The sequence below is a fragment of the Chelonia mydas genome, chromosome 2, assembly GCF_015237465.2.
Source record: "Chelonia mydas isolate rCheMyd1 chromosome 2, rCheMyd1.pri.v2, whole genome shotgun sequence".
Taxonomy (NCBI): Eukaryota; Metazoa; Chordata; order Testudines; family Cheloniidae; genus Chelonia; species Chelonia mydas.
Genome location: NC_057850.1, coordinates 203,093,001 through 203,116,346, shown reverse-complemented (window position 1 = coordinate 203,116,346; position 23,346 = coordinate 203,093,001). Strand labels below are relative to the sequence as shown.

At 41.7% G+C, this 23,346-nt stretch overlaps 2 protein-coding genes across 16 annotated transcripts in view; one reads left to right on the top strand and one right to left on the bottom strand.

Annotated features, from left to right (window-relative positions):
* LOC122464708 (zinc finger MYM-type protein 1-like) overlaps nt 1–10,446 on the top strand; it is a 57,283-nt gene extending 46,837 nt beyond the window's left edge. For all 5 annotated transcript variants that reach the window (XM_043541081.1, XM_043541079.1, XM_043541080.1 and 2 more), the window contains one exon: nt 340–10,446. In XM_043541081.1, coding sequence (XP_043397016.1) covers nt 3,385–4,554 — 1,170 coding nt within the window. In that variant the 5' untranslated portion in view covers nt 340–3,384 and the 3' untranslated portion in view covers nt 4,555–10,446. The remainder of the gene's footprint in view (nt 1–339) is intronic.
* A 4,859-nt stretch (nt 10,447–15,305) lies between these two features.
* FAM126A (family with sequence similarity 126 member A) overlaps nt 15,306–23,346 on the bottom strand; it is an 84,429-nt gene continuing 76,388 nt past the window's right edge. For 5 of the 11 annotated variants that reach the window (XM_043541071.1, XM_043541072.1, XM_043541068.1 and 2 more), the window contains one exon: nt 15,306–20,183. In XM_043541071.1, coding sequence (XP_043397006.1) covers nt 19,621–20,183 — 563 coding nt within the window. In that variant the 3' untranslated portion in view covers nt 15,306–19,620. Of the gene's footprint in view, nt 20,184–21,076; nt 21,373–23,346 lie in introns of all 11 variants that reach the window. The other 6 variants (XM_043541066.1, XM_037890548.2, XM_043541073.1 and 3 more) reach the window with 2 other exon arrangements.

Genomic DNA, 23,346 nt, shown 5'->3' with positions numbered 1-23,346 from the left:
GTACTGGAAGGTAGAGAGAGATATAAGATCAGAAAGAGCTGACAGGGGGACAGGGGTTCTCAAATGGAGGTCAAGACCCCTCAGGAGGGTCGTGAGGTTATTATATGGGGGTCGCAAGCTGTCAACCTGCACCCCAAACCTGCTTTGCATCCAGCATTTATAATGGTGTTAAATATATAAAAGAGTGTTTTTAATTTATAAGGGGGTTGCACTCAGAGGCTTGCTATGTGAAAGGGGTCACCAGTACAAAAGTTTGAGAACCACTGCTGTAGGAGTCTTAGGAAGCATAGATGGATCTTGAGAAAGGCTAAATCTCCTCTGCTCTTCTTCCCTCTTCAGGTAAAGATGCAGACCTCAGAACCCACAATTCCAGTCTCTTCCTCATCACCATCTTCCTCTCACTCAGCTCCAAGGAATGTTCAGACTCATATCAACCACTAGTGTAAAAGTCCTCTTTGGATCTAAGGATGGTCCCAGTACAGGAGCAGAGACCTGGGAAGCATCAGATCCAGAAAAATACTCAGCTCTTCAAAGTTAAATGGAGTCAGAATGGAGCCTAACATCCTGGAATGTTTTGGCAGCTTAGTCCTGGAGGAAGCCACAGGAGCCAAATCCAGTATCTTAGGCTTTGGATCTGATATCCATCCGGAACCAGAGGGTTTAGCAGATAGAGCTTCCTAAAGAAGTCTATTCTTCCTCTCTTTGCATGCTCTGAGTGTCCAGCAAATGGGACACCCAGAAATTGAATGACCTTCCCCCAGGCACTTCAGGCACCTAACAGTTGTCTGAAGCCAGGAAGACAGTTGGGCACGAAGCACATATCTTAAATCCCAGCTTTTTCTTCGGTTCCACCATCCTACCAACTATACTAAACTATCTACACTTATCAGTATGCTTAAACTATACTACATGCTAAGAACTACAACAACTGAAACTAAGAAAGGGACTGTCAATGGAAAACAAAACCTGGATCCAAAGGGACTGGAGTGGTTCACTTCCATATGTTGCAGCAGTTGGAAGCTATATATATACACCTTTTTGATGCCACCGAATAGAAGTGCCTGGAAATAGGGGGAAATCTCACTGATTCCAAAAAGGCCATGAACAGCTGTAGGCTCTCAGTGACCTACTGGCCAACCACTCGACGGTACTTCTTTGACAGGATCCATGGAAGGGTGGAAACACCTAGAGGAGGTGTAGTGAGAGTTGCTCCAACAATGGTAAATGTACGACCCAATCTCTGATATGGAAGAAGCTGACTTTCCTTCTGCTGACCACAGAGGCGCAGTTCTAGAAGGTTCTGGAGATCAGAGCCAAAGTCGAGAGGCCTTCAGAGAAGCAAGCATCATGGGTTATCCCTTTGATGGTACTGAAGGGCATGCCTACATGAGGCTGGCAAGATACCCAGCACTGCAGCAATTCTGCTGGTTCTCTTGTGTCTGCCAGCGCCGATAGTGTCAACTCTTGTACTGCCAACGGCCAACTCTTGTACCGGCACTGACAGAGTCAGGGTGTCCCTGGCAGCTGCAAACGCCTCCAGTGGGGTTGGTACTGAGATAGTGTCAGTATTGTGTAGTGCTGTGGACGTGGAAGGAGCCACTTCTGGCTCTAGACTTGACAGAACCTGCCTAGGCACAGGATTCAATGTTGCCATCTTCTGTGGTACCGAATAGACTGCACTGTACTCTTAACACCATGCATAGCAAACTTTGGAGCCAGGGATCTCCTGCTTTGATCAGACTGCTTCTTGTGCCTCTTGTTAGGCCCTGGGGATGGTGAATGCTGGCACTCAGGCATGGCAGGAGGCACACTCCTTACCAACGCTGAGGCACTCAGCGCCAAGTCTGACTGACCTGGCTCAGATGGAGGTCTCAAGCTGCCTCCACAAGTAGAAATTTTAGGCTGGCTTCTACTCACAATCTTTCTTTGTGTGAGACTTAAAAATCACTGCAAATTTGGCAACACTCCTCTGTATGAGCTTCCCCAAGGCACTTCAAGCAACCTGAGTGTGGGTTGCTTATGGGCATAGCATTACTGCAGGAAACATAGGGACCTGAAGCCGGGTGACTGAGGCATCCCTTGGCACCAGGAATCAATCAAAACCCTAAAAAGCTAACTAACTCAATAAACACTGAACTATTTACAATAAACTACAAGAGAATACAGTCCACTGAGAGCACCTGCAAAAGCAAGAGCAGGAGCTTCAGCAAGTCTCACAGGCAGTGAGGCCTTGTCTACATTACGGGGGGAGATCGATCTAAGTTATAGCTGAAGTCAATGTACTTAGATCTACTTACCGTGGGGTCCACATTATGCTGTGTCAACGGGAGACTCTCTCCCGTCGACACCCCTTGCGCTTCTTGTTGAGATGAGTACAGGAATCGATGGGAGAGCGATCTGCGGTCAATTTAGTGGGTCTTCACTAGACCCGCTAAATCGACCGTTGATACATCAGTCGCCACGTGTCGATCCCCTGGTGAATGTAGACAAGCCCTAAGAAGGCACTGAGGGGGCTCGGGGTCGGATGGGCCTATATATTGATGCAAGTGGCACACAGCAGCAGATAGCACTTGAGCTGCCCTGATGGGTACCACTGAGGGAAAAATTTCCAGCGACTGTACTCAGAGCACATCCACATGCAAGAATGGAATGCACATGTGCAATCACTCAAACAGGAAAACAGTATAACATGTATGCAACACTCAAATTCAGGGCTGGCCTTACCATGAGGCGAACTGAGGCGGTGCCAGACTTGGGGGGGAGGTGCCAGACTTGGGTGCCACTAGGACCCAGAGTGTAGAAAATTGTCTCTGCTGCTGGTGCCTATGTATTCTCTCTGCTCTAGATGCACAGAGATGTTGGAGTGCTGTGCTGGAGGAAGGAGGGCACAAGAGACATAACAGGCACTCAGGAGAAAAGGTGAGAGGGAATAACAGAAAGCAGCAGGAGCTGCAGGGAGAGAGAGGAGGAGGAGCCTCTTATATATCTTTCTAGCACCCCCAGGAGCCTGGACTGATTGACACCAGCTTCTCAGGGAGCTTCCTGTTTCCTGTTGCTTCCCTGAACCCACTTGAGGAGAACAGGCAGTCAACTGAAGTAGTAGGAGCCAGTTAGGCCCTTAAGACGCTGATATCTTCCCTCACTCAGGCCCTGCTACCAGCCTGCTTATTTGTCCTCTTCAACTGAGTGTTGAGAGCCACTATAGCTGGCACAGAACAGCAGTCATGAGAGAAGAAGAAAATGCCCCTCTGGGGCAGCATTCAGAAAAAGAAAAAAAGCAAAGGAAACTTTTCTATCTAAGCAGGAAGGAGCTCTCCTGAGATACATAGACACAAATGTTCACAGTGAGTCTTCCCACCCCAGTGAGGATGTGAGGGTGAGGAGATGCCTGATCTTCCAGTTAGTCAGAGTGCAGGTGACCTGGCAGCTTCTGCAGCATCCATATCTCCATCTCAAATGGATGTAACCATGCACATTCCTGAACAAAAGTGTAGATCAGAGAAACTTGTGGTGGAGGCACAAGAAACAGCTGCTGCTGAGTTTAGTTCTTTAAGTCTAGATGATCCAGGACTGTGGACCCACTTGAGCAGTAGCCTGAGGGACTTCCTTGTACTGCATGGGCCACAGCAAGTGGAAAACTTCATGTTCCCCAAAGACCATGAAAATAGAAGTTTTCATCCAACACATTACTGGCGTGAAATCCCCAATGGTGACAAAATGGAGAGGCCATGGCTTATGTACTCAAAAACCCAGAATGCTCCATACTGTTTTTGTTGCAAACTCTTCCAGCCACATCGGGTTCTACCGGAACAAAGGACTGGAAAAATCTGGCTAGAAATCTGGCATGAGAAGGCAGCAAATCACCAGAGAGCATTCCAGAGGTGGAAAGAGCTTGAAATGAGACTAAGGTTAAAGGCCACCGTAGATGACCAGCATCAAGAGAAGATTACATCAGAGTCTTCTTACTGGCAAAATGTTCTGAAAAGGATCATTGTCATTGTGAGAATGCTTGCTACCCAAAACCTAGCACTGTGGGGCACTTCAGATCAGCTGTATATACTGAACAATGGAAACTTCCTTAAAATTGTGGAGTTGATGGCTGAGTTTGATGCTGTACTCCAGGAGCATCTAAGAAGAGTCACCACCCAAGAAATTTACACACACCACTACCTTGGAAAAACAATTCAAAATGAGATCATACAGTTACTGGCAACAAAAGTCAAACAGAAGATTGTGGCAGATCTGAAGTCAGCAAGATATTACTTTGTTATTCTGGACTGCACACCTGACATCAGCCATACGGAACAAATGACTTTAATGGTGCGTTCTGTAACAACAACGGAACGTAGTGAAAATGTCCCTGCAATGGTGACTGTCAGAGAGCATTTTCTAGAATTTATTGACATTGATGATACTACAGGAGCTGGTATGACAAATGTGCTTCTTAAAAAGCTGGAAGATACGGGAATTGCGATAGCTGACATGAGAGGTCAGGGCTACGATAATGGTGCCAAGATGAGAGGAAAGATCAGAGGAGTGCAGCCACGGATCTGAGAGTTAAACCCGCGAGCTTTTTTTGGTCCATGCAGTTTTCATTCATTGAACTTGGTGGTCAGTGATGCATCATCAGCTTCTAGTAAGGCTGCTGAATTTTTAAATGTAATTCAAAGCATCTATGTATTTTTCTCTGCATCAACTCATTGATGGCAAATTTTGAAACAACTTCTGGGAACATCCTCTCTGACACTGAAAACACTGAGTGCCACACGATGGGAAAGTCGAGTGGAGGCGATAAAGCCTATCAAACACCAAATTGGAAAGATAGATGATGCCATAATAGCCATTATGGAGGATCATGCTATGACAGGAACTGTTGTGGGAGAACAGTGGCAGAGGGAAATGGAATTACCAAAAACATACATAACTTCAAATTTCTGTGTGGCTTAGTGTTGTGGCATGACATACTGTTTGAAATAAATGTTGTAAGCAAGAGACTCCAAGGTGTTGACCCTGAAATATCTGGAGCAATGAAACACCTGGACAAAGCAAAGTCATACCTACAGTCTTACCAGTCAGATGAGGGATTTCAAAACGTTCTGAAGAGTGCAGAGAAGTTGGCAGAGGAACTTCACACTGAAGCTATATTCCCACCCATTCAAGAATACAAGAATCACCAAAGAAGACAACATTTTGATTACGAGGCACGGGATAATTCCATAAGAGACCCCAAACAACAATTCAAAGTTGAATTCTTTAACCAGGTGCTAGATTGTGCAATACAGTCAGTTGAAGAATGTTTCATGTAGCTCAAGGAACACAGCAGTATATTTGGGACGTTGTATGATATTCCAAAACTCCTCACTATACCCGAAGAAGACCTACACCAGCAATGCATTGCACTAGAGACAGTGTTGACACATAATGAGATGCGTGATATTGATGCGAGTGGTTTAGGTGATGAACTGAAAGCCTTTTCATGATACATTTCAGCAGGATCAACTCCAAAGGCTGTTCTGGAATATATGTGCACAAATAAGATGACCACCCTCTTTCCAAATGCTTTTGTTGCTCTGGGCATACTCCTAATACTTCTTGTAACAGTTGCCAGTGGAGAACGCAGCTTCTCCAAGCTGAAGTTAATAAAAACACATCTACGCTCCACAATGACACAGGAGAGGCTGGTCGGCCTTGCACCATCTCAATAGAGCATGAGCTGGCCCAGACTGTGGACGTTCAGCAGTTCAAATCTTTGCAACCAAGAAGGCACGGAAAGCTCCACTTTGATTATTCAAACAGATAAAAATGCCAGTGTTTACTATGCAGACAAGAAAAGTTACATTTCCTGTTCAGGCATTTGAAAGTTAAGTGTTACTTCAAATTTTTGAACGAGGCATTTTAAGTTGTTAGTTCTTTTTTATTGGGGAGGTAGCAGAGCAGTACCATGAGAGTAGAAGAACAGGAAGAAGGCAGAATTGAGACCTTTCAAAGTTTTGGCCCAAGCGAGGTGGCATGGGGGCATCATTTGAGCTCCCCGCCCCAGGTGCCAAAATGTTGTGGGCTGGCCCTGCTCAAATTACATTGAATTGCTCCTTTGCTTAAAGGCCTTATCTATCTACAGCATGAGCAAGATCTGGCAGCAGCTCAGAAAGCTTCTGTCGTAGTGAAGCGGCCTCCAACAAGCTGAGGCTACCTTGAAAATGCAGCAAGTTAAGCAGCTGCAGATTGTGAAAACTCTTGGAAGCTATTTAATACAAGATCTATTCATAGATTTAATTATGAAAATCAGAGGTTTCTGTCATGTGTATATACATGAGTAACAGATTGTAATGTAAAAGTATGAATCCTTCTGGGCTTTAGAAAAGAGCAGTGTGGCTGAATAAATTCACTACATCATAGTAAAGAAGTGAAGGTAACAAAATATTACATGGAATTATTTGTGTTGCAGCAGCACCTAAAGATTCCCCTCAGGATTAGGGCCCCATTGGGATAGGTGCTGTCCATATATGCAGGAAGCCACATCACACAGTCCAACTACACAAAAGACAGCCTATGGCTGGAGGAAAGGGATAAGAATATATAAGCAAAGCGATTGGGGGGGATGATAGGTATGTGTTTTCGTTTGTCTTTGTTAAAAAACAACCGAACGTAGGCCAACCACTGCTGGTGTTTGAAGCACAGTATCTTCTAATGCTGCTCAATGCAGAGCTTGCCGCCAAACCAGCTTATGCTAAAATGTTTAAGAAATATAAGAAAGGATGAACTTAACTAGAATTTCTATGTGTGATGGTTCTGCTAAGCAGCAGACAACAACTCCCATCAGCCCCCTCCCCACTGCACATCCCCTTCATACAGACCAACATTTTCAAATTAATTTCAAAGAGCATCCTGCTCCCCACCCCACCAACACGCCCACTGTTGGCCCCACCTCCCTCCAGCCCCATCAACACTGCCACGCCCTTGCTTCCCCCACTAATGCCCCCATTCAGTCTCAACCTCCACCCCTACCCAGTGCCTTACATACCATAGAACACACAGTGAGGTGAGCAGAGTTGTCGTCCCCTCCCGCCGTGCAGGGCCCCGTCCCAGCAGGGCTATACACTTGGCTATAGGCAGTATTTGGGGAGGGAGGCAGGCAGGGCTGCTGTTACACCTGGGGAAGCAGAGACAATTGCTCTCAGGAGAATGCATGTAGCAGAAAAGAACCAACCCTGCCCCCTCTATGCTGCAGCAAGTCCCAGGAGAGGAAGGGGCATTATCTCCTCTCCAATCACCCTCCCACTGCACCCAAAGATTTTGGGAGAAAATGGCATGAACCCTTTGCCTGATCCCCAAGACCCCATACTACACTGAGTTCTAGGGTGAGTGGGGCTGTTCTCCCCGCCCTGAACATCCGTTCCTCCCCTGCTGCAGCCAAGGCCTGGACAAGAATAGGGCATGACTCCCCCCAAGCTTCCCCGCACCTGCCCCTCCCCACCCCCTTCCACCTCATGCTGTGCACCACCATTGCGGCTCCAAGCTTCAAATCTGCCCTCCTCCACCTGCCATTGGCCACTGAGCCCAGACAACTATGCCCCTTCTGCACTGGAAGAATCAGCAAAAACAGAGCAGAGATCAACTACATTACCCAGAATCTTGTACTTCAGCCACACCAGTCTCTCTCCTGATTCAAAGAGAGGGAAGGGGGCTGATGCACTTGTGTGACTGACATACAATTCTGGGTAATTTCGTTTTTATGCAGGAGATAACATTATTAAATCAGGAGCTGGGAATTTTCTGGTTGCAAATGGGAGTCTCCTTAACATACTGGGAGACTTGGTCAGTCTGATCCCACTTGTGTAGGCCAAAACACGAATGGGAAGAAATTGTCTCAAGTAAAATTGTACTCCATTTTGCTAGTTTTGAATTAGTAAGAAGAAATTGTTCTGAGTTTATTTTTTTCTGGTTGTGTTTACATGTGTTCTTAGAAGAAGTTTTATGGCTGTAATTGCCTTATTTACTATTTGGTGTGAGTGCAGACTGTATGGTAATTAACTGAGAAAGGACAACTGGGCCAGGTGGTCAAGAAGGGAGTGGAGGAGTCAAGAGGCACCAACTTAATTATCAATCACCCAAATGGCAGATTGACGACCCTAAAGCAAAGGCATATGCCCCAAGGACGAGATAAAGGAGTTGAGCCAAAGAGACGAGATAAGAAACAGCTGCGGATCCTCCCGGTAACAACTCAAAATAATGCTAAGTAAGAGGAACCTTGAATACCTCGTGATTGACAGCTCCGGTGTGATACAGCAAGGTCACATGTATGGGAACTTATCACTATAAAAGAAGGGTGTATTGCCATGGGCCTTTGTGTGTGAGAGTGAGTGAGTGAGTGTGAGTGTGTGACAGAGAATGGAAGCATATGCTGATTTTAATGCTTAAATTGTACTCTCAATAAACATGGCTTCCTGTCTTATCCCCTTTAAAAAGATTCCATTTGCTTCTTATAAGCATAACACTTGCTCCTGGCCAGGTAGGAGCAAGGATGAGGGCCCAGGAAATTACCAGGAACTTTTGGACAAGAGACTACATTTCCCATCAGCCCCCTCCTCACTATGCTTCCTTTTCCCCTGGCCAAGAAGGAGTAAGGACCTTGACTGGGAAGTGACTGGGTGCTTTTGGGAAGCAGCAGCTGTGTGGCTGGGTAGCTCAAGACAAGCTGAAAGCTGCTGCAGAGGAATCCCCAGGAACCGTATGCAGAGCTGCATGTGGAACAGGCTGTGACTGCTGGACATTACAGCTAGGTGCAGGTCACTGCAGGATTTATGGGGGAGCAGTTGTGACTGGGCAGGGAGCCAATGCTGAGGGATCTCTTTGAGAGAGAGACACCACTAAAGCCTGGTCTACAGTAGAAAATTAGGTCCTCATAACTACATTGCTCAGGGATGTGAAGAATCCACACCCTTGTGCAGCATAGGTAACCCAACATAATGCTCTGTCTGGACAGCACCAGGTCAATGGAAGAATTCTGCTGCCAACCAGAATCCCTCCTGTCGACATAGGTAACGTGTACACTGGAGTGCCACATTCCCCTGTAGCATTTTAAGTATAGACAATGTTAGCCTGGCCTGGAAACTGGCAAGCTCCTATTTGCCTGAAATAGAGACTTGACTGGCGAAGCAGCCTAGGCAGTAGGTCTGATGAGTCCTAATTTTCAGTTGAACTGCCTCAGAAACTCATAGACCCACTGCTGCTCACTTTGAACTGTAACTGTTTAAGCCTCTGTACCGTGGGTATCTGCAACCTTTTCCTGACAATGCTACTAATATACTGTTTCCCTTAAGACTTTGTCTGAGTGGTTATTGGGACCCACCAGCACTAGTGCTTATAAGGCCTAGCTACTGAAGGACCTACAGTACTTGCCTGAGTCACAGTACACCTGGCAAGCTATTGGCATCTTTGAGGTTTGGTTTATTCCAGCACTGAACAGCTAGAATAATGACATATGTTTAATCAGCAAAAAGTACCACTGATTCTGGCAAGAAGAAAAGTTACTAAGCCAATTAAAAGTAGCTTCCTTTTTCTCATTTTGTCTTAAAAAATAAAAATCACAAAATCCAAGTAGCATGGGGGCGGGGGCGTCATGCCTCTACTCTTGATTATGCAGAGGGAAATTCAGATACTCTTAGAAGTAGATTACAAATTAGATCTGAAACCAAGAACATCTGGTTTCAAGCTCTTTGCTTTGGGTAGTCATCTGCAACTAAGAGAACTAGAGGAATAAGAAGCCACTTATCCCAGAAAAGAGCATTCCAGTCTGTCTTCATTCACCTACTTGCTTTTTCCAGCATGTAATCCTCTCCTTTCAAAAGGCAATCTAAGGTCACATGCTCTCTCACACATGGGTATTCTTTGCTTCAATCACCTTTTGATAACGTGTCGTATTTTAAACGTTTGCATGAAGCAGTCCTACCAGACCACCTCCTCCCCCCACCACCTTCTGCTTTCCTAATTTGTTCTATTTTGGAACTCCTTATTAGAGTGAAAAGAGGTATCACATTTTTATCTTCCAATCCCTTTTATAAAAAAGGAAACTGCTAGGCCACCCCAAAATTTCCCCTCTTAACAGCAAGCCATTCTCTTTTCCTATACGAGTTTATATGTTTATATGTTCAGATATTGCCTGTCTATTGCTCTCTGTTACATCTTCTCATAAAGCAATAATGACCAAGGTAATGTATCTGGACATTGAACGGTTGATTATTCATTATTTACCACCTTGTTTTGCAGTGTTAAATATGCACATGTATTTATCTGTGTAATATGACATCCTAGAGCATATTAATAAAATAAGATAGTTTTGCGTGCTTGCACAGGATGCATAAATATGGTAAAAGGAACAGGACTTATCTGATCATACAATTTTCATTTGCCAAATACAAAACCCATATAAAAAGGTGATGGGCATACTATTAGCTTTGTTCTTTAAAGGCCATGTTCTTTAAAGCCATGTGGTTGAGGCGTTGTACAGAACTACTGGTAGCTGTAAGGAATCCCATGTTCCAGTTCCTAGAGTGTCAGTGGTACTGCCCACATCTCTGCCCCAACTTTCCCATTTGTGAAATACAAAAACTTAGCCACATTTGAGATCTTTAGGGGAAAAAGTGTTCTGTAACAATGCACAGTATATTTCAACACACTAATGACAAATTATTAAAGAGAATCAAGCATACTTGCTTCTGAAGATTTCAGATTGGTTAAATCCTGCAATCTATGTATATGTTGCATTTAGACAGTTCGTGGTCAGCACTTAGGCACATTTAGGTATCAGTCCATAAAGATTCATAGAATATCAGGGACCTCAGGAGGTCATCTTGTCCAACCCCCTGCTCAAAGCAGGACCTAATCCCCAACTAAATCATCCCATCCAGGGCTTTGTCAAGCCTAACCTTAAAAACCTTTAAGGAAGGAGATTCCATCACCTCCCTAGGTAACCCATTCCAGTGCTTCACCACCCTCCTAGTGAAAAAGTTTTTCCTAATATCCAACCTAAACCTCCCCCACTGCAACTTGAGACCATTAGTCCTCATTCTGTCATCTGCTACCACTGAGAACAGTCTAGAGCCATCCTCTTTGGAACCCGCTTTCAGGTAGTTTAAAGCAGCTATCAAATCCCCCCTCATTCTTCTCTTCTGCAGACTAAATAATCCCTGTCCCCTCAGCCTCTCCTCATAAATCATGTGCTCCAGCCCGCTAATCATTTTTGTTGCCCTCCGCTGGACTCTTTCCAATTTTTCCACATCCTTCTTGTAGTGTGGGGCCCAAAACTGGACACAGTACTCCAGATGAGGCCTCACCAATGCCGAATAGAGGGGAATGATCACGTCCCTCCATCTGCTGGCAATGCTCCTACTTATACAGCCCAAAATGCCGTTAGGCATCTTGGCAACAAGGGCACACTGCTGACTCATATCCAGCTTCTCGTCCACCATAACCTCTAGGTCCTTTCCTGCAGAACTGCTGCCTAGCCATTCGGTCCCTAGTCTGTAGTGGTGCATGGGATTCTTCTGTCCTAAGTGCAGGACTCTGCACTTGTCCTCGTTGAACCTCATCAGATTTCTTTTGGCCCAATCCTCTAATTTGTCTAGGTCCCTCTGTATCCTATCCCTACCCTCCAGCGTATCTAACACTCCTCCCATTTCAGTGTCACCTGCAGACTTGCTGAGGGTGCAATCCACGCCATCCTCCAGATCATTAATTTTGGTTATAGTATATTATTTACTGTATCGTGAACCAGAGTTGGGAATTAATAACTCAGGACTAGAACTGAACAATTACAGCAAAAAAGTGCTTACTATGAGCATTCCCTTGAATTTAAAAATGAATGTGCTTTGACTGTAATTGCTAGGGCCCTACCAAATTCATGGTCCATTTCACGGTCATTGGAATTTTAAAATAAATTTCATGATTTCAGCCATCTAAATCTGAAATTTCAGTTTTGTAATTTTAGGGGTCTTGACCTAAAAAGGAGTTGTGGGGTGGTCACAAGGTTATTGTAGGGGGGTTGTGGTACTTCTACCCTTATTTCTGTGCTGTGCTGGCAGCAGTGCTGCCTTCAGAGCTGGGCAGCTGGAGAGTGGCAGCTGCTGGTCAGGAGCCCAGCTCTGAAGGCAGAGCCACTGCCAGCAGCAGGGCAGAAGTAAGGATGGCATGCTATGGCCACCCTTACTTTTGAGCTACTGCCTGCAGAGCTGGGCTCACAGTAAGCAGCCACCATTCTCCGGCCGCCCAGCTCTGAAGGCAGCAGCACAGGAGTAAGGGTTGTATGGTATTGTATTGCCACCCTTACTTCTGCACTGCTGCTGGCGGGGTGCTGCCTTCAGACCTGGGCACCCAGCCAACAGCTGACGCTCTCTGGCCGCCCAGCTCTGAAGGAAGTGCAGAAATAAGAGTGGCAATACCACGACCCCCCTAAAATTACCTTGTAACCCCTGCAACTCCCTTTTCAGTCAGGACCCCAATTTGAGAAATGCTGGTCTCCCCTGTGAAATTTGTATAATATAAGGTAAAAGCACACGAAGGACCAGATTTCTTGGTCTGTGATGTGTTTTTCATGGCCGTGAATTTGGTAGGGCCCTAGTAATTGCACAGCTTGTGTGTTTTCCTGGACAGTCAAGTGATAGAATTTTAGTTAAGACTGTTTATAAGATCAAAGTTTTAAGCTTGTATGTTTGAGTATTCTCATTGGAAAGGATATGGTTAATATCCTTTGAGACTCTGCTCATTCTTGCCTTACCCCAGTGAAGCAGAAAAAGAGAGAGTGCTGAATCTGACTTTCTGAAATAAAAAAGCAAGCTGAGAAAGGAAGAAATGTACAGAGTTCCCAAAATTTGTTTTGAAACCTTAAAAACACACCTCTGCTCTTAAATGGCTTTGGATGAAAATGATCAGCTACATTCTATGCAGTAAGTGCAATGGATTTTAAGCAGTAACTGCAACTTTATTAAACTTGAAACAGGGAAGGGACACTACCCACCCTGTCACCCATACTCTCACATACCAGGCATTTTAAGTGGTTGCAGTACAGGGATTACAGAACTCCCACAGAGAACTCATAACTCAGAATAAACTCTTCTCAATCTACCCCTAGAATTTAGCTTACTCTTCTGAATCCTTTCACTGCTGCCCACCCTTCCCCTGCCTGTGAGGGGGACAGAGGGTACTAAAAAGGCCAGGACTCCCCTATCCCATAAACACAAGGTCAATTAGCAAAATCCCAGGTCTTACTTCTGGGAGTGGCCCTTTTAGCCCCTTAACTACACTGGAAACTGGCTGCAAGTTATGACAAACTAACATCCCTATCCTGTACTATCACTAATTAGCTAAATCCTACTCCTGCTTAATCTAACTATGCCTCCCAGATGCTGTGTGTAAGGTGGAAAAACTTCACCAAGCCTCTGTCAATTTGGCCCCATGAGGAAGAAAAATTCCTTTCCTGATGCCCATAACAGGTGATCAGTCAGACCCATAGCATCTGCAAAAACACAGTTCTGAGACTAATTACAAGGAGAAAGAGGTTGCTGAAACAGAGGCTTCGAAGGAAGGAACAGGTTCCCCCAAGGACTGAGGCTAAGGTTTAAATTAATGAAAGGGGAAAGTAAGGGGCTAATCAGTTCTTCTCCTCCAGCTGGTCCATTGATGGATAGAGCCTCCAGAGGATGAGGAGGGCCAACCTGCATTCTCCCGGCATGTGCTCCCACCTCCACCTCATTTCCTTCTGGGGCTTGGGATGCTAGTCCCATCCAAAAAGAAAAGGAGTACTTGTGGCACCTTAGAGACCAACCAATTTATTTGAGCATAAGCTTTCGTGAGCTACAGCTCACTTCATCGGATGCATCCGATGAAGTGAGCTGTAGCTCACGAAAGCTTATGCTCAAATAAATTGGTTGGTCTCTAAGGTGCCACAAGTACTCCTTTTCTTTTTGCGAATACAGACTAACACGGCTGTTCATAGAATCATAGAATATCAGGGTTGGAAGGGACCCCAGAAGGTCATCTAGTCCAACCCCCTGCTCAAAGCTGTTACTCTGAAACTAGTCCCATCCAGTTCCCCATCCACTAAGCTAAGCACAGTGGTGGCATTTGAAGGAGACTCTTCAGCCAGGAACTTGCTTATATGGAAATAAGAGTTTGCTTTACACTGTCTGATTCCCAAATATGAAGTCCAATAGGAATAAATAAATAATTTAAGCAATTAGGGTGATGAGTATGAACCTAATGCTAGAGATACATGGCATGGCTGTATTAACTATACTTAAGAAAACTCTAAACACGTCAAATAAGTTAGGCAGCTCTTAAGTGTGACCTCTATTCTGGACAGCAACACACTAAAAACAAGAAATAAGTAAACATTTATACTAATCCACCTGAACACAAAGTATTTCCTTCCTAAAGATGCTATTTACATCTTGTTTCCTATTCACAGAAGGAAGAAGAGAAGAGTTCAGGTAGTTTTAAAAACGCTAAATAATGGACATCATTCAATGGCATTAGCTTGATACTAGCTCAATGCTACATTAAGTCCTACTGTATACCTTCCTTTCCATGCAGCATTACCAGCTGATAGCAAACACCACCACTAACATTACCTCTCTACTCATGCTACCAACTCAACTCCTCAAGCTACATCATAAAGAGAAGTGGGTGAGGAATGTACACCCAGTACTAAGTCCATTTACTCTGAACTGCCTGCTTGATCGTGTTTGCTTCTTTACTGCAGCAGTACAAAAACTACTGGACTGGAGAGCTAGTGAAGGCACCCTGTGTATATTATGGCTATCAGTTCTGGCAAAATAAAGACCCGAAATTCAGCACGGTTGCAGCTCTACCAGTTGTGACTGTTCTGTAGACAGGACTGATATTTTAGCACCATGTTGCCATCAGTGGAGCTGCACTGCTAGTGAAAAATAATATCTAATTTTCCTAGTGTAGGCCAGGCTTACAAATCTTTGCCACTGTTGACATGCTTACAGACATTTGTTGTCCAGCATATTTATTTGCAGTGTAGATAGGACAACATGGCCACAGTATATACCATATGTAGAGCCCAGGGTATGCATGAATATACCCCGAGTTACCCCATCGTAGTAGCATGATCAGTCCTATTGCAATTTTAGATTCTTTGTTTACATACAAACGTGAACAAGTGTTTTGAGAAGTATAATCTCACCACTCAAGATTTATTTCAACAAAACCTGTCAATGAGGGAAAACTCTGCTATGAAAAATGTGGAGTACTAAAGTATTTATAAATGTATACAACTTGAAAAACAAAATTCCAGTTTGTTTATTCCAATGGCCAAAAATATTAAACACAAAACAATGCAAATTCATGGTTTATACTTCAGGAATATTAACTCTAGAGTACAATTTAAAACATATTTTACTATATAGAAAGTGAAACACTGCATTACCAAAATAGAAGACAGAAAAATAATCACACAAACGATGCAAAACATGAAAAATATGAAAAAGTGTGGCACTTTCATTTCAACTTAACCTTTCAAGTTAAGACTGAGAACACCTGTGAACTGATGCAGTTATTCCATAGACCTGTGTTACTAAAAATATACATCTAGTCCATTGTTGCAGTCTTTTAGAAATGGAGTTACACAGATACAAAATCCAATATGTTACACATCTATATACAGCATTTTAAACCTCAAAAATTAAACTTTGACTAAAGAAATATTTGCCATAATTACTAAACTAAAAACTTGTATAATCCTTATGCTAATCAAAAGGAGCCTGGTTACCTCTAGAAAGTTTTTTTTTTTAAGTATTACTTTTTCTAGCAATAGGAACTCCAATAACCTTTCATGAATGTCAACAATTTCTCAACAAAAAAAATTACTACAGAACATAGCTACATAAGGTGGTTAAAATGTCTACAATCTTTGCACAAAAGTGTCCTAGTTCTAGACAACAGGAAATAGTAGTTCACTGTTAATCTTTAGGTAATCAAATACTTTGATGTTAGATTTTGCTGTGTTAATGCAGCACTGGAAACATTTCCATTTGACATAATGAAATGGAGTTCAAACCTAAGTATAAGCATTAGCTATTTTTTTCTTTAGTACCACTTATTTGAGTTTTTTGTTTTTAAATGAGATCTTTTTTTTACTTCTACAGAATATTCTATTAAATGGTGGTAACTCCTGAAATGTATTCATTCAAAATGAACTACCATTGTACAATATAGATGTAATTTCTTAAGACTACAATAACATTTACTTTAAAAAAAGAAAACTTTTATATTCTCAATACAAACTTGATTAGTATAAAATTTAAGTTTAAAAACTCTCGAGATTCACTAATTAACACGGTCTCCAAGTAGAAGTCTTGGTGGGTATTTGGACAGTCTCAGATACGAAGCTAAACATACTTATTCCTAAAACTTTCCTGCAGTTGTTTAAATAATACAGTTATAAGCTTAAATACTTATGGTTATAAAAAGGTTGTTAGAGTAAAATTTCAGTATTGTCAGGACCTAGGTTGTGGCAGTTACACAAAATGTACTCAATGAATAAACCATATAGATAGGCTTATAAAGACTTATGTACATAAAGCTGCATGTGTAAGAAGAAGCAGTAGCCCTTTAGCATTAAGAAATCTTTCCTTTAAATCACATTTACTTGAAAACCATAAAACCTTATATAAATTCTATTGTATAAGAGGAATGTGGGTTTTATCATTTTGTTTTAACATTTATTTAAGCCTAGGAAGAAAAAAACCCAACAGCCAAAGTTAGAATGACTAAATGTGCAAGATAAAACCAGTTTACCCTTTTAAAAAATACCATTTGATCTGTAGTTTGGAGAACAGTCAAGTGACAGCTTTGTAAACATTAAAGTTACTCATTTGTATCCCTGGCATTTCAAATACACTTCTAAAAAAGACAGTTAATTCGGTTACTCTGTAGCTTCAAACTTAAATGGCTGGATCTTCCAGTATAGCAAAATCTTTTCTACCACTATTGAATCAAAAAGGGGGTTTAACTACTATGGAGACAATTTTTAAAAAAAATCACAATTTCTCTAGAAAAGAAACTACTTAAAATACAAATTTGTTCTTAAAGCTAATCCATGCTTAATACTGTCATGATAAAAAGTTTACTGGAATTACAGTTTAAATCAATAAGTTATAAGTCAACTTAAAGGTACAGTTCAAGTTAAATTTTAAAATTGTATTACCCTACAGCTAGGAAATCAGAGGAAGGCTGTGCTTTCTGCTTAGTGAGAACTAGGAAAGGATCTTGTGCAAAACTCTAGTGGACATCCCTTCTTGGTCTCCCAGAAGGAATTTCAAGTTATCTTAAATGCAGAATGTCTATTATGTAGACATTACCTAGTAATACCTCTTACCAGCTCCCCAATACTCTTCCACTGCCTGTGGTTTGGATGCTATAAATATGCAATGGCTGGAAATTAACAAAATTTAACACAACATTGTCACCCCACTCTAAAAGGTGCTTAAGAGGCTGCAGACAGTCTACAATGAGAGCTTATTTAAATGTATTTGTGCTTTAGTTTTCAGTCAAATCAAGAACGGATCTCAGGGCAAAACTCAACTAGGGGAAGTCTAAAAAAGCTTTAGTCCTTGCTCTGTGTCATGCTGCCCTTTGACATTTTTGGCCTATAAAGGAACCTCACCAAAGAGATCTGAATACTCATGAATGGATATACATTAGACCTCCCTTTTACTTTCTCCACTTCCCCTGAGAAAAGACCACATAGTTATACAATGTAAAACACTCCCTCACTTTTCGAGGAGTGGTTATTGCCAGCTTCTCTTCTCCCCATTTGTGTGTAGCTTGCAATCAATAAGCATTGTTAAAGCTATAATCTCAGCTAATAAGATTTTTTTAAAACACTACTATAGTAACCTTAAAGAATGTTGATATTTTGTAGTTTCAAACTGGCAAAATAATGGTGACATGAGTTATATGTTACAACATAAATGAAAGTTACAACAACATTAAGTTACAACATAAATGAAATTAGGTATAAAATAATTACAGTATCATTTCCCTTTGTGCTTGCAAGATTCTTAATTTGTATATGTCCTTTTGTAATATTGTCCTAGTCTCATTCAAGAACAAGCCTGCTCTTTAAACACATTATTCCATTAAAATTATGTGCTTGATTCAATGCAACAGGTGTCAAAATCAGCATAAACATACTGATATTGTAATTATGAACATTTTCCACAGAGTGATGAAAAATGCTGATAATGACTTTCTAATTAGTAGCTTTGTGCCTACTCCTGATGACTTAGATAAGAAACCAAAGTCACTGCATGTCCTGACAGAACATAGTGGCTCAGAGTGGGCAGGAGGGAAGTTTGGGAGGAGGACTTGCTCCTTTGTAATTCTGCATCCCACCACACCGCAGAAGAAATGGAAAGAAAAATCTGTTTACAGTCTTTCCCAGCAGCCTGACTATCCTGGATCTTCAAACATGGTTACGGGTAAAAAATGTGACTAAACAGACTGGTATTGCAGTCAATGCAGCTAGGGGAAACAGCAGGAAGCTCTTCTAGCTCACTCATCAGAATTGATCACAGAGTTCCAGTTGAATAATATTTGTTGCCAGTGAAACTTTGAGCCAGAAATAATAAAAAAAAAAACAACCTTCCCTCCTAGACTCCACTTTAAGTTAACAGGACTGGTGGAATTTTATTTATTTAGTTTAGTTTATTTTTGGCGCTTTTGAACTGAGCACATTTGGTAACTCAGAATCAAACATGGAACCCACCCAGTGCCATTTTTAGTCACGTTTCTGAGTATTATGGCATTTTCATCACAGAAAACTCCTGTCCCCAGCAGAAGTTTGATCTGCCATTGCATGACTTTTGGAGCCAAGTTTTCAACCAAGTGTTTACAGAGACATATCGTACAAAAAACTCAGTTTGCATATACCCATATACTTACAGGAATATGCAACTCAAGTGGTGTGCAAACACATTGGAGTTTGTGAATTAAGTCAGGCACATGCAAAGATCTGGCCCACTGTTATGAAAGTTTCCATTTAACATGGAACACTCAACTGGTGCTTCTAGCTGTAGGCCTATAACAAAGTTCATCTCTCACATTAGCACATTTTCTCTGGCCTGGTCTGCGATGCTTGATTTTATTGTATGGACCTATTCCAATGTCATCCCAAATTTCATTCCTGAGTCACAAACCCCTGTTAACAGAAAACTTCAGTCACTGATGCAATGTAGTTACTTAACAGCTACATCCTGAGAAAGAGGATCCCTTTGCTCTGCAGTCTATATTTTACAACACACAGACACTCTATGCCAGCATGGCTAAACAGAGGCTGCCAATGTTTGTTAACAACTGGGGGACGTAAATAATAGGAAGTGCAAGTGTAAAAAAAAATGCTGTAGGCTATTAATAACATTTGAAACAATGCAAAATAGTTTGAAATTGTAATCTAGACACACTGTCAAATGCAAGCCAAGCTCTAACGATATCAAGAATTTGGAGGAGATTTTAAAAGGGGAAGATGGGGAGCACAATGTACAACACTATCAACGGAATCTCCAGATTCCTTTTTCATATTAAGTAATTTGTCAAACATCAATCTGTTGACAGTGTTATGCTGATGCTAGGAGGTCGTTGCTGATTTGACTGTTTGTTTGAAATGGGAAGATCTATTCTTTCTGCTCCATATATCAATTTTTCCTCTTGAAGACTACATGCTGAAAACCTATTTGCTTCAGTACCATTTCCACCACTACGGTTATTTGGAACTGTGATACCGCTGACCTGCTCAAAGGATTTACTAAAAACAGTAGTGGTAGTTCTAGCCAAACTATGACTGCCAGGCTTAGGCAGGGATTGGCTAGTAGTTAATGTCAGTCTCTTTAAAGACAGAAGATCTAAATTCTCACTCAGGGCTCTTTGAGTTTGTTTTCGAGAAATGTCTTCTTTGCAGGATTCCCCAGAAGCTTCTTTTTCTTTCCCCCCAGCTTTGTTTCCTCCAGACCTTCGTTGGCTCTTCCCTAAAAGGATCTTGCTGCTGGTGTTGTTGCTGTTTGATAAGGCAGATTGGCTTGTGCTAGAAGTAGCTCTAGAGTAAAACCCTTCATCAACCTCAGATACTTCTATCAGTTCTTCTGGAATTGCTAGATCAGTATTATCTATGCAAAGGAACAAGAAAAGTGTTAATTAAAAAGTGTTATTCATATTGTGATTAATTCAAATATATACAGTTAGACTTTGTCATTTTCAAACACGAAGCAATAGGGCAATAGAGTATGGAGCAAAGTAGAAAAACATAAAACACTTACCTATTATATTAAATTGTAGAAAATGATTCATTATGATTTAAAATTTCATCAAGTTGCGTTTACTAAACCACAAGGCATGCCTGCATAATCTCATTTTGTAGTGATTTTGAAAAAAAAGCACTATTATTCATGCAAAAGATTAGGAACAGATCAGAAAGATACCACACGGTATAAATCCTATTATGTGCAAATGCTTCTACATACTATTTGCAAAGCAAATTAATCATGAAGATAGATCAATGCCGCAAAATACCCATTATGGCTCCTGAAAGTTTAGAAAACCCAACAGTGTTTCAGTTTTATGACTGAAAGGTCACCTTCTGCATTATCTGTTTGCCAGTATAACTAGGTTAGAAATTTAACACTGGAGTATGAATGTCTCAACATCATGAAGGTGTTTCAAATAGTATAACGGGGGGAAGGGGGAACGTAAAGCGTACTGAAATGCTTTTTGCATAAGTTTGAAATAGTCCACTTTGTTTCCTTGATAACTTAATTTGTAAATCCAACAAATATGCAAAATAAGCTCAAAGTGAAGAATAGGAAAGTATTTTCTGTCAGTGTTGAGTTTCACAGTGTGGTTTCCCCAAGTTATGTCATCATTGTGTGTGGCACAGACACAACAAGAAATTGTGTCTGCAGTGCATGCATTTGTGTTTTTATTAAATGACAACATGCAAACACAGTAACTGCATACTGCAACTCTCCAAACATGCAGCAGTGACCCTTTCCATCAATGGTACCTTAGAGGGCAGCTACAAAGTGCTCTGCTAAAACTGCACTCTGCCAGATGAGTTTATTCCATCCTCCATCATTTTTCTTACAGATTTTTGCCTCCTGATTTCTGGCATGCCTTTGCTGTCAGTTCTAGGATCTGTAGCTGTTTCCTGCACACCCTGTATATGCTGAGAATCATTCTCTGTTAGTGCTCTGGTTTTTTCCCCATTCCCGGTTCTCTCTCCAGCCACATTTGTGACACTAATCTCAGGTATGACAAAGTTTCCCAGTTCAGGAGCATCATTACCATTCTCTGGTTGTTCTAGAAATGAAGATGGATAAGAAAGAAGGAAAAAAAAAAGATGTCTGAAACAAAATCATGAAACAACAAAACACAGAACTGGATGGCTGAAGCGTTATGAATTAAGCCAGATGTTTGCATATTAACTTTTTGTTAATGAACAGTATTAGTGAGGATGGGATAGAATTTCTCCCATGCTGTGCTATGCTCCCCTCCAATATCCTTTTTCTTTCAGTGTTAAAGACCTGAAAAATGCTCTTGAAACATGTGTTCTTGAAAATTCAAAAATTTAATGTTATTTTAGACATCAAAATTGAGTTTAACTTTTTTCCCCTCAATTCACTTCTATGGCCAGATCTACAGTACAGACCTATATTGGATAACTACATCACTCAGAGGTGAGAAAAATCCACACTCTTGAGTGACATGGTTATACCAACTTAACCCCCCGCCCCTGTGTAGATAGCACTATGTCGACAGGAAAGCTCTCCAGGAAGACAAGCCCTATGATAATATTGTATCAGCTGTACTAAGATGTAAAGAAAACCTTTGTTTTTAAAATTATCTTTACAATTATCTCTATGTTAACTTGAAGTACTACCACATAGGAGCAGAGATTATACCTGCAGTATGCACTGATATAGCACTATCTCTTGAATGTGGTTGAACTGAAACTCCTACATCTGGAGAAGCCAGATCAGCTAAAGTGGCAATCTAATTGTACCTGATCTCTGTGCTCTTTTTAAAATTATTTTCAACTGGAACAGGTCTGCATACTTAGGAAAACTTTCAAGTACAGCAACTTAAAACTCACTTAACCTTTATATAAAATCTGCAAAATAACACCTGCCAAAAGCTATGCAGGTGTAACACGGAATATTTATTCTATAGAAATTCGTGTATCACATCCATCTCCATAGCATCTGAGCACTTTCGAGTAGCGCAATAAACATGTTGACCTCAGCCCATTTTCTGCTCTTATTTGAGCTTACAGTGAAGCTTGGTTTATAGTATCCTTATCACTTCCATGTCAGACTGATCTCAAGTACTAGCCAATTACCTCACTGCAGCATCAAACAGGAGACGATGGGCTATAAGGGAGAAACAGTTTGTTGCAATGCTGGAGAATGATGGAAACAAGTTGAGGCACAAGTGATGATCTTAGCTTCAAAGTACTATAACTTGACTGATGGATGAGGAGGGGAAGAGAGCAAACAATACTAAAGCCACAGCAAAAGAAGAGGGGGCCATCATTTAAAAAGTAGTATGAGCATACTTTGACATTCCTGGATATTTACAGTAATGGTGGCAAAAATCAGTGATTGCTGCAGTTCTTGATATTATACACATGAATAAAAATAGTACCATTGAACTGGAAAAGTGGTATTTTTCTACAGTAAAAAGGGACAGGAAGATCTTCAGAACCTAAAGTGCAATGGTGCATAAGTAGAGCTGGTCAAGAATTTTGACAAAACAATTTTTCATCAGAAAATGCCAATTTGTTAAAACCTAAATTTTTCAGGGGAACTCATCACTTTCTATGTCCATTCATCAGCAAAGGTTTCTTGGGTCCAGGATGGAATTTTTAGGGGGCTTGGGAGGAGGGGAGAGAAAGAAACCCTCCCTAGAATAGCCAATAGCCCTGTGGTTAGGGAACTCACCGAGGATGAGGACAGTCCCTGCCTGATTCAGAGCAGAGACTTGAACTTTCATCTTTCACATTCAAGGTGAGTGTCCTAAACAGGCTCACCCTTCCAGTTTCTTGTACAAAATTTTGAAAGGTATTGGTTTCACCTGAATGCAAATATTTTGCAAATATGAACATTTTTGCAGAATGGAAAAACTATTTCCCACCCACCCTATGCACAAGGCACTTTACAGAGGAATTCCTTCCCTGAAAAGTTTACTATCTAAAGTTAGATTCCGATAAACGAAGACCCATCAAGAGAGGTTAAGGGTAGAAAGGGAGAGAAATGTGAATGGGGAGGAGGGGGA